The sequence below is a fragment of the Salmo salar genome, chromosome ssa23, assembly GCF_905237065.1.
Source record: "Salmo salar chromosome ssa23, Ssal_v3.1, whole genome shotgun sequence".
In the NCBI taxonomy this organism is placed as follows: Eukaryota; Metazoa; Chordata; class Actinopteri; order Salmoniformes; family Salmonidae; genus Salmo; species Salmo salar.
This window is the reverse complement of record NC_059464.1, coordinates 31,764,322-31,776,244: the sequence shown is the minus strand read 5'-3', so window position 1 is coordinate 31,776,244 and position 11,923 is coordinate 31,764,322. Positions and strand designations below refer to the sequence as shown.

The 11,923-nt window shown below is 43.0% G+C and overlaps 1 protein-coding gene across 1 annotated transcript in view; it reads left to right on the top strand.

The window, feature by feature from the left end:
- The first annotated feature begins 1,029 nt into the window (after positions 1 to 1,029).
- The window catches only part of LOC106584410 (phospholipid phosphatase 2-like), a 34,861-nt gene continuing 23,967 nt past the window's right edge, over positions 1,030 to 11,923 (top strand). Inside the window, exon 1 of the mRNA XM_014169705.2 lies at positions 1,030 to 1,457. Within this exon, the coding sequence (XP_014025180.1) occupies positions 1,397 to 1,457 (61 nt within the window). The 5' untranslated portion in view covers positions 1,030 to 1,396. The remainder of the gene's footprint in view (positions 1,458 to 11,923) is intronic.

Genomic DNA, 11,923 nt, shown 5'->3' with positions numbered 1-11,923 from the left:
CATTGGAATAATCTAAAACTTTGTACACACACTGCTGCCATCTAGTGGCCAGAATCGAAATTGCGCCTAGAGTCCTAAGTGTAATAATGGCCTTTCTCTTGCATTTCAAAGATGAAAAAAATTTAAATAGAAAACGCAGGTTTTTTTCATTATATTATCTTTTACCAGAGCTAATGTGTTATATTCTCCTACATTAATTTCACATTTCCACAAACTTCAAAGTGTTTCCTTTCAAATGGTATCAAGAATATGCATATCCTTGCTTCAGGTCTTGAGCTACAGGCAGTTAGATTTTGGTATGGCATTTTAGGCGAAAATTGGAAAAAAGTGTCCGATCCATTTTAAATGGGTTTCCATGCGTTTTCAACTCTACCGATGGTTTTGTCTCAAACTGTTGCATTATATAGCAAATGTGCCCAGTCTGGTCTTGGCAGTGAGCTCTAACCAACAGCTCGCAGATACAGTGCTGGTATAGCCTACATTATGATATTATGGATAAGAGCGGGATCATTTTTATTTCTCAAACTGGAGCCAATTAAGCATTGATCATGTCACCAGAATTAGATCCTCCATATTTATTGAAATGGAGCATCAAACTCATCACAGTGCACTTTCACCACCCTGTAAAGTTCATAATTTATTTCAGCTGCAGCCTTCTAAACTGCATGCTTTCCCGAGTCATAGTGGGAAGACCATACGTCATCGCGTCACCTCAAATTGACTACGATATGATGGTTATTAGGCCTATAGGCTATCAATATTTGCGCATAAAGTCGTTTCCACCACCATTTCTCGAATCATTTATTTTACCGACGCAAACAAATCATACATTTTCTAGCATATTTTGTTTTGTTAACATTTGGAAAGTTTACTGATTTGCTATTACCATCGTGACATTTTTTATCCGACGTACTTTATATCTATAAAAAGGTTGTCTGGAAACCTGGCTAGTGTCAATTCTTACCTTTCAAACTTCGCACATTTAAGTAACAATTTCCGAGTTCCCAGTTGTTTGGAACGCCGCATAAAATACTGTAAGGAAGTGGGAAGGAGGGATCAGTGGCGTGGTGAACGGAGAGGGTTGAGTTGGTTTGTCAGACGCCTCAACTAATATAAAAACGTTTTCTTTTTCAGTCCGTAACCAAAATATGCGGGCAAATGGCGTAATAGTTTTAACACTGTGGCCGATTGAGATGATTAGAGTCTGAGTTCAGAAGACATTTTTGGCATTTCAAAATTGCATAGGCCCACCTAGGTAACAGCATTTGTGGGCAGGTAGGGAAGTAGTCTTCCGGAAAAATTCGCGATACAGGTTGGCAGTTTGCATACGGCACTCGTAAAGCAAGTTTTGAAACAAGTTTTTAATCAACTACAGCCTCTATCAACAGAAGGAAAAATGAAGGATTTTAGAAAGAAGAAGCTGTATGTCTTCGTGGACGTGCTGTGCGTGGTAGTGGGTAAGTACAGTAGCTACAGTGTATCAATTTCACACTGCGCTTGAACAAAGACAGGATTATATACTAGGCAGGCTACGTAAACGGATCTATTCACATACAGTCATTGGGACTACCGTGTCCGTGCCTCGGTAACATTGATTTTAATTATAGACTGATGAAAAACCATTGGACATGAGGTATCCAGATTGTTACCAACATAATATTCCTCCTCGTGGTTAATTTATGTGGCAAATGACAACGTCTTGACTGTAGATTTAACTGATTTAGTCACTTTTGATTACATAGTTGAGTCGGCCTACTCTTCATAAAAAAATAGAAAGTTCAAATATGTGCGCCCTAGAGACAATTCTTATAAAGCTGGCGGACTGTGAAAGAGTCAAATGTAAGTTTTTGTGTAAACACTTTCTCCAGTTCATACTGATTATAACACCGTAGTAGGGAATAAAGATGGGAGTAGCTTGTTTATAATGCCAGCCTGTCTGATCCAGACCATCACCACTTCCAAACATGCAGATTTGTCCAGATGACATGATGCGATATTAAATTGCACCATGGGAAAATAGGAAAAGCTCATTCGCATCATGGGCCTTTACTTTTTGTACTGAGTTTCAGTAAACTCAATATTTGTTTACGGAAATGTAATATGCATATGTGTGCCCCCTTATCCCTATTTTCCTCTATTTGGCCTTCCAAAATCTTTTGAAGAATATGCCTCTTGTCCACATTCAATGCATTTTCAAGGAAATTGCTTGCAAATGTGCATGACAGACCAGCTACTTCAATACTGAACTTCAATATGAACTCTGGCTGGGCATTTCAAGTGCAGACTGTCAATGAATCAATGAATATAAATAATAGGGCAGTGCAAATGTACAAGTGGACAGTGGTTTGAGGTGAAGCTATAGCAATACATACAGTACCAGTCAAAAGTTTGGACACACCTACTTATTCAAGTGTTTTTCTTTATTTTTACTATTTTCTACATTGTAGAACGATAGTGAATCAATCAAAACTATGAAATAACACACATGGAATCATGTATTAACCCAAAAATTTGTTTTATATATTTTACATTTGAGATACTTCAAAGTAGCCACCCTTTGCCTTGGTGACAGCTTTGCACACTCTTGGCATTCTCTCAACCACCTTCATGAGGTAGTCACCTGGAATGCATTTCAATTAACAGGTGTGCCTTGTTAAGTTCATTTGTGGATTTTTTTTCCTTAATGCGTTTGAGCCAATCAGTTGTGTTGTGACAAGGTAGGAGTGGTACAGAAGATGGCTCTATTTAGTAAAAGACCAAGTCTATATTATGGCAAGAACAGCTCAAATAACAAAGAGAAACGACAGTCCATCATTACTTTAAGACATGAAGGTCAGTTAATCTTGAAAATTTCAAGAACTTCAAATGCAGTCTCAAAAACCATCAAGCGCTATGATGAAACTGGCTCTCATGAAGACCGCCACAGGAAAGGAAGAACCAGAGTTACCTCTGCTGCAGTGGACAAGTTCATTAGAGTTAACTGCACCTCAGATTGCAGCCCAAATAAATTCACGCAGTTCAAGTAACAGACACATCTCAACATCAACTGTTAAGAGGAGACTGCGTGAATCAGGCCTTCGTGGTTGAATTGCTGCAAAGAAACCACTACTAAAGGACACCAATAAGAAGAGACTTGCTTGGGCCAAGAAACACAAGCAATGGACATTAGACTGGTGAAAGTCTGTCCTTTGGTCTGATCAGTCCAAATGTGAGATTTTTGGTTCCAACCGCCGTGTCTTTGTGAGATGCAGAGTAGGTGAACGGATGATCTCTGTATGTGTGGTTCCCACCGTGAAGCGTGGAGGAGGAGGTGTGATGGTATGGGGATGCTTTGCTGGTGACACTGTCTGTGATTTATTTAGAATTCAAGGCACACTTAACCAGCATGTCTACCACAGCATTCTGCAGCGATACGCCATCTGGTTTGGGCTTAGTGGGACCATCATTTGTTTTTCAACAGGACAATGACCCAACACACCTCCAGGCTGTGTAAGGGCTATTTGACCAAGAAGGAGAGTGATGGAGTGCTGCATCAATGACCTGGCTTCCACAATCACCCAACCTCTACCCAATAAAAAAAATATATATATTTAACTAGGCAAATTCTTATTAACAATGATGGCCTACACCGGCCAAACCCGGACGACAATGGGCCAATTGTGCGGTGCCCTATGGGACTCCCAATCACGGCCGGTTGTGATACAGCCTGGATTCAAACCAGGGTGTCTGTAGTGACGCCCCTAGCACTGAGATGCAGTGCCTTAGACCACTGCGCCACTCGGGAGCCTGACTTGAGATGGTTTGGGATGAGTTGGACCGCAGAGTGAAGGAAAAGCAGCCAACAAATGCTCAGCATATGTGGGAAGTCCTTCAAGACTGTTGGAAAAGCATTACAGTTAAAGCTGGTTGAGAGAATGCCAAGAGTGTGCAAAGCTGTCATCAAGGCAAAGAGTGGTTATTTGAAGAATCTGAAATATTAAATATGTTTTGATTTGTTGAACACTTTTTTTGGGTTACTACATAATTCCATGTGTTATTTCATAGTTTTGATGTCTTCACTATTATTCTACAATGTAGAATAATAGTAAAAATATAGAAAAACCCTTGAATGAGTAGGTGTGTCCAAACTTTTGACTGGTACTGTATATTGTTGTCCAATCATCCTCTCTGACTTTTCTATTATTGTGTAGCACATTCCCCATACATGTCAAGCAGGCCAATCAGTCCCTACTCCCTAGAGATGGGTTTCCCAACTCCGGTCCTCAAGTACCCACAACGGCACACATTTGTTTTTGTAGCCCCGGACAAACACCTGATTCAACTCATTTAAGGAATGATTCAGGTTTTTTCGTCCAGGGCTACAATAAATATACACTGCTCAAAAAAATAAAGGGAACACTTAAACAACACATCCTAGATCTGAATGAAATAAATAATCTTATTAAATACTTTTTTCTTTACATAGTTGAATGTGCTGACAACAAAATCACACAAAAATAATCAATGGAAATCCAATTTATCAACCCATGGAGGTCTGGATTTGGAGTCACACTCAAAATTAAAGTGGAAAACCACACTACAGGCTGATCCAACTTTGATGTAATGTCCTTAAAACAAGTCAAAATGAGGCTCAGTAGTGTGTGTGGCCTCCACGTGCCTGTATGACCTCCCTACAACGCCTGGGCATGCTCCTGATGAGGTGGCGGATGGTCTCCTGAGGGATCTCCTCCCAGACCTGGACTAAAGCATCCGCCAATTCCTGGACAGTCTGTGGTGCAACGTGGCGTTGGTGGATGGAGCGAGACATGATGTCCCAGATGTGCTCAATTGGATTCAGGTCTGGGGAACGGGCGGGCCAGTCCATAGCATCAATGCCTTCCTCTTGCAGGAACTGCTGACACACTCCAGCCACATGAGGTCTAGCATTGTCTTGCATTAGGAGGAACCCAGGGCCAATCGCACCAGCATATGGTCTCACAAGGGGTCTGAGAATCTCTTCTCGGTACCTAATGGCAGTCAGGCTACCTCTGGCGAGCACATGGAGGGCTGTGCGGCCCCCCAAAGAAATGCCACCCCACACCATGACTGACCCACCGCCAAACCGGTCATGCTGAAGGATGTTGCAGGCAGCAGAACGTTCTCCACGGCATCTCCAGACTTTGTCACGTCTGTCACGTGCTCAGTGTGAACCTGCTTTCATCTGTGAAGAGCACAGGGCGCTAGTGGCGAATTTGCCAATCTTGGTGTTCTCTGGCAAATGCCAAACGTCCTGCACGGTGTTGGGCTGTAAGCACAACCCCCACCTGTGGACGTCAGGCCCTCATACCACCCTCATGGAGTCTGTTTCTGACCGTTTGAGCAGACACATGCACATTTGTGGCCTGCTGGAGGTCATTTTGCAGGGCTCTGGCAGTGCTCCTGCTGCTCCTCCTTGCACAAAGGCAGAGGTAGCGGTCCTGCTGCTGGGTTGTTGCCCTCCACGTCTCCTGATGTACTGGCCTGTCTCCTGGTAGCGCCTCCATGCTCTGGACACTACGCTGACAGACACAGCAAACCTTCTTGCCACAGCTCGCATTGATGTGCCATCCTGGATGAGCTGTACTACCTGAGCCACTTGTGTGGGTTGTAGACTCCGTCTCATGCTACCACTAGAGTGAAAGCACCGCCAGCATTCAAAAGTGACCAAAACATCAGCCAGGAAGCATAGGAACTGAGAAGTGGTCTGTGGTCCCCACCTGCAGAACCACTCCTTTATTGGGGGTGTCTTGCTAATTGCCTATAATTTCCACCTGTTGTCTTTTCCATTTGCACAACAGCATGTGAAATGTATTGTCAATCAGTGTTGCTTCCTAAGTGGACAGTTTGATTTCACAGAAGTGTGATTGACTTGGAGTTACATTGTGTTGTTTAAGTGTTCCCTTTATTTTTTTGAGCAGTGTATATACTATTGGCGGTACTTGAAGACGGGAGTTGGGAAACACTGCTTAAAGTTTGGTTCTCCATCTGTCAAGGCTCCAATGTGGGGGTGTTGTTACACAGGGGGGTGTATGATAACTGCACTTACACTTGGCAGACTGATTGCATAATGGTCTGGCCTTTAGCAGCACATTCCCGTGTTGTTGTTGTTCAGTGTGGTGTGAGAGAAGAGGAGAGCAGAATGGGTCATGCCTGTTGGGACCTGCTTCAGAGCAGCATCCCCAGGCTTTCAGGATATGATCCATTCCACCATGAGATTCCAGCAGTGAGTACATCACACCGACTGCTACATGGAGAGAGTCTGGCTGGCCCCCCTAATGAACTCTAAAGCCCACCATGCCACGAGGCTTAAATTCTCACGGTCAAATTTAGAGGATCCGCCTCACTTCTTGCACCCTCCAAAGAAAGGAGAAATAAGTCAAATCCATGCTCCTGATCTTTGCAAAAAATAGTGTTTTTAGGCACAGGATACACTAGTTATGGTGTGGCTTTTGTTCCACCTCATAAATGGATTGAAATGCGCTCCACTGCCCATGCCCGTTGCAATAGTATGAGAACAATGTTTTTGCTGGCTTGCCTGAAGGACATAAATTGCTAGAAGTAAAAATACAACTGAATCTTTACCATGGGGAAGTTGATATAAAGGGAGGGTGCAGTGATGTGGTCTGTAGTTTAATTATTAGAAGGTTACTGTGAAGTGTGAATTAATGGTATTGCAATGGTTATGCAACAAGTCAGAACCACATTCCCCAGAGTTAACCTCTGATGTAGGCTATTACATTTAAATGACATTACACTAAGCTCTGTAGATATAATCACAGAGTAATATAACTGGTAAATACTTATCCTGCCCAGTGCTTTGCCCATGTCAAACTATCAAAAGCTGGTGTGGCAGGTGAGGTGTGTGATTATTAACCATGGGTCATTTCCATTTTTAAAGGAGCCATGAGCCCCAGCATAGGAAGTTCATAGGAGCATATCAAATTGGGTGTCAAATGAAAGCTAAGAGTCTATATTTTTGGCAAATGAAGGCATAGATTCATTTTTCAACCATTGTCCATGTAAAACAATTGTAATGGCTTTGATTTCTGGTCAAACAAATGGAAAAGGAGTCTTAGAAAACATCTTCCAGAAAAAGTCTTCAAAGGTATTAGAAATACATCAAAACACAATCATGTTGAAGAAAGAACCCTGCCAACTAATATCAACACTTCTATTTAGTTTTGGAGAATTTATTTTCCTTCTGTGAATTTATGAAACATTGCCTTGTGCCTTGTAATTCCATTACCAAAAACCCACATATCTTTAAGATATTTTCAAAAGTCTCTCCCTCATGATTAGGGAGGATTATGAAAGTTCACAGAAGTAACAAGTAAAGGTAGACCTACCAATTTGTTATAGTGTTTTTACTGATCAATATTTGTTTATGAGTTATTAAGCGACTCAAACTCAATTCTGTTACCAAATCAGTAAGAATGACTGAAAAATCAGTAACGGAATTACTGCAGTTGAATTGTCTACAATGGGAAATGATAGTAGTCACAATCCACAGTTAGGTCTCCTGCTACTGTCATCCCTTCCACTGGTATACTGGTATGTTCAGTTTATAACGGTTGTCTTTCTCTTTCTGTCGTTTCGTGGTCAAAAACTGTCTGGACAACCCCATCCGCTCTCTCTCTCTTTGCCTCTCTTCTCTCTCGTCTCTCAACTTCTCTCTCGTCTCTCAACTTCTCTCTCGTCTCTCAACTTCTCTCATTCTCCTCTCGCTTCTCTCTCCTCTCTCTTCTCTCTCTCTCCAGTTAATGTTACCTCTCCTCTTTCTTTCTCTCTCTCTCTCCAGTTAATGTTACCTCTCCTCTCTCTTCTCTCTCTCTCTCTCTCTCTCTCTCTCTCTCTCCAGTTAATGTTACCTCTTCTCTCTCTCTCTCTCTCTCCAGTTAACGTTACCTCTCCTCTCTCTTCTCTCTCTCTCCAGTTAATGTTACCTCTCCTCTCTCTTCTCTCTCTCTCCAGTTAACGTTACCTCTCCTCTCTCTTCTCTCTCTCTCTCTCTCTCTCTCTCTCTCTCTCCAGTTAATGTTACCGCTCCTCTCTCTTCTCTCTGTTCTCTCTCTCTCTCCAGTTAACGTTACCTCTCCTCTCTCTTCTCTCTCTCTCCAGTTAATGTTACCTCTCCTCTCTTACTGACAGCTACCCAGCATGAGCCCCCTCTCTTTCCATGTACTGTAACCAGCATTCCTACCAACTGAGCACTGACCTACACCGGACATCCATGGACGTTGAAAAGTAGTTGATTTGATTTCAACATCCACAGACGTTGTTTTTTGGTCCGATCCGGAACGGCCTTGATTTGGCCCAAACGTGGACGTGAACCAATCATAGACGTCTATTTCACAAGTTTGGTCATCACAGTACAGTCGACTATAGTACTGTAGAGCACACTAGAGTTTAGTACAGAAGAATGAACTCTACTGAACTGTACTGACCTCTACTTTACTGTGATGTACTGTGCTGTTCAAACAATGTGAAACAAAGATGTCTATGATTGGTTGAGATTTGGTCCGAAACAACCAAATTTGGGCTTGTTTGTGGGCGGAGCTCTTTACAATAATAGTCATATATGCAAAGGATTATGTTGCATATTTCTACCTTTATGTACCTGTTTAGGACACATCACCATGAAGAGAATGACATTCATATCCATAATTATGCATTTCTGTGTAGTACAGATCAGGGATCCATGATTGAATTGGTTACTGTAGTTCAGTAACCAAAATAGATTATTTAAAAGTCATAGCTGACATCCCATTCTTTCTGCAGACATCTTTGAATCTAAAAGGGATACTTCGGGATTTTGGAAATTAAGCCCTTTATCTACTTCTCCAGAGTCAGCTGAATTCATGGACACCATTTTTATGTCTTTGCATCCAGTATGAAGGAAGTTAGCATTAGCTCGCAAAACTACCTCTAACTAGTGTTACCATAGACTTCCAGTCATTGCGCTATCTACTAGCAGCTACCATAGACTTCTAGCCATTGCGCTAACGCTACTTAGCAACTTTATTCAAACTGCATGCAGACACATGGTATACATAAGTTAATCTCTGGGGAAGTATATAAAGAACTTCATTGCCTAAATCCTGAAGTATCCCTTTAATTCGGAACAAATACTGTTTTTGAAAAACGTGGTCGCATATATGGTTTTTTAAACTTTGAAATCAATGTTTTTTGTTTGGCTCAGCATAATTCCATTATTGTGGAATTGCCCCATGACAAAGAGGCAGTTTCAAAGTCACTAGTTGGAGTCCTCACAAGCCCCCTGCTTTACAACCCATGCTAGTATTTCACTGTGGAATTAGATGTTCCTCAGACAATAAGGTGCTTCAGAGAGCTTTCTCTCATGTTTAGGAAGATGGCCTCAGCGGCTAGTAAGTAATCTGCAGTTACCAATTTTTTGGGATACTCAAATATCTGCCCTAGTTTAGGCTTGAGTTTGACATTCAATATAGGCTCCTCACTCCCACCCCTCTCAAACCCTCTCTCTCCCTCCCTCTCTTCTGTCTGTAAACCTACACTCAGCACAAATAGACAGTGGGTGTTGGCTGGGGTTAACCTCTCCCTGTCTGAAGTTTTCATAGGTATCACTACAGAGAGACCAGCAGAGCAGAATAACATAGTCTACATTTTCAGCTGTACTCTGTGCTTCAGTCCATATGTATAGCTTTGTACCCCCCCCCCCATCCACATCGACAGGGCCGCAGTGGTGAGGTTGAAAAGTTTCAAGTTCCTCAGTGTGCACATCACTAACAACCTGAAATGGTCCTTTCACACAGACAGTGTGGTGACACATCACTAACAACCTGAAATGGTCCTTTCACACAGACAGTGTGGTGACACATCACTAACAACCTGAAATGGTCCTTTCACACAGACAGTGTGGTGACACATCACTAACAACCTGAAATGGTCCTTTCACACAGACAGTGTGGTGACACATCACTAACAACCTGAAATGGTCCTTTCACACAGACAGTGTGGTGACACTCACTAACAACCTGAAATGGTCCTTTCACACAGACAGTGTGGTGACACATCACTAACAACCTGAAATGGTCCTTTCACACAGACAGTGTGGTGACACATCACTAACAACCTGAAATGGTCCTTTCACACAGACAGTGTGGTGACACATCACTAACAACCTGAAATGGTCCTTTCACACAGACAGTGTGGTGACACATCACTAACAACCTGAAATGGTCCTTTCACACAGACAGTGTGGTGACATCACTAACAACCTGAAATGGTCCTTTCACACAGACAGTGTGGTGACACATCACTAACAACCTGAAATGGTCCTTTCACACAGACAGTGTGGTGACATCACTAACAACCTGAAATGGTCCTTTCACACAGACAGTGTGGTGACACATCACTAACAACCTGAAATGGTCCTTTCACACAGACAGTGTGGTGACACATCACTGACAACCTGAAATGGTCCTTTCACACAGACAGTGTGGTGACACATCACTAACAACCTGAAATGGTCCTTTCACACAGACAGTGTGGTGACACATCACTAACAACCTGAAATGGTCCTTTCACACAGACAGTGTGGTGACACATCACTAACAACCTGAAATGGTCCTTTCACACAGACAGTGTGGTGACATCACTAACAACCTGAAATGGTCCTTTCACACAGACAGTGTGGTGACACATCACTAACAACCTGAAATGGTCCTTTCACACAGACAGTGTGGTGACACATCACTAACAACCTGAAATGGTCCTTTCACACAGACAGTGTGGTGACACATCACTAACAACCTGAAATGGTCCTTTCACACAGACAGTGTGGTGACATCACTAACAACCTGAAATGGTCCTTTCACACAGACAGTGTGGTGACACATCACTAACAACCTGAAATGGTCCTTTCACACAGACAGTGTGGTGACACATCACTAACAACCTGAAATGGTCCTTTCACACAGACAGTGTGGTGACACATCACTAACAACCTGAAATGGTCCTTTCACACAGACAGTGTGGTGACATCACTAACAACCTGAAATGGTCCTTTCACACAGACAGTGTGGTGACACATCACTGACAACCTGAAATGGTCCTTTCACACAGACAGTGTGGTGACACATCACTGACAACCTGAAATGGTCCTTTCACACAGACAGTGTGGTGACACATCACTGACAACCTGAAATGGTCCTTTCACACAGACAGTGTGGTGAAGAAAGCGCAACAGCTCCTCTTCAACCTCAGGAGGATGAAGAAATTGGGCTTGGTCCCTAAGAACCTCACAAACGTCTACAGATGTACCATTGAGAGCATCCTGTCGGGCTGTACCACCGCCTGGTACGGCAATTGCACGAGCTGTAACCGCAGGGCTCTCCAGAGGTTGGTGCGGTCTGCCCAACCCATCAACGGAGGCACACTGTCTGGCCTCCAGGTCATCTACAACACCCGGTGTCACAGCCACCCGAACCTCGGCCTGTTCACCCCGCTACCATCTAGAAGGCAGAGACTGTACAGGTTCTTCAAAGCTGGGACCAAGAGACTGAAAACAGCTTATTTCGCCAGGCCGTCAGACTGTTAAATAGTCACCACTAGCCAGCCTCCACCGAGTACACTGATCAGTCTCTGACATCCCATTTGGCCAAAAAGCAACAAATTTGAAGTTTTGGAATGGCCTAGTCAAAGTCCAGACCTAATCCCAATTGAGATGTTGTGGCAGGACTTGAAACGAGCAGTTCATGCTTGAAAACCCACAAATGTCGCTGAGTTGTGCATGGAAGAGTGGGCCAAAATTCCTCCACAGCGACATGAGAATCTGATCAATAAGTACAGGAAGTGTTTGGTTGGAGTACATTGCAGCTAAAGGTGGTACAACATGTTATTGACTGTAAGGGGGCAATTACTTTTT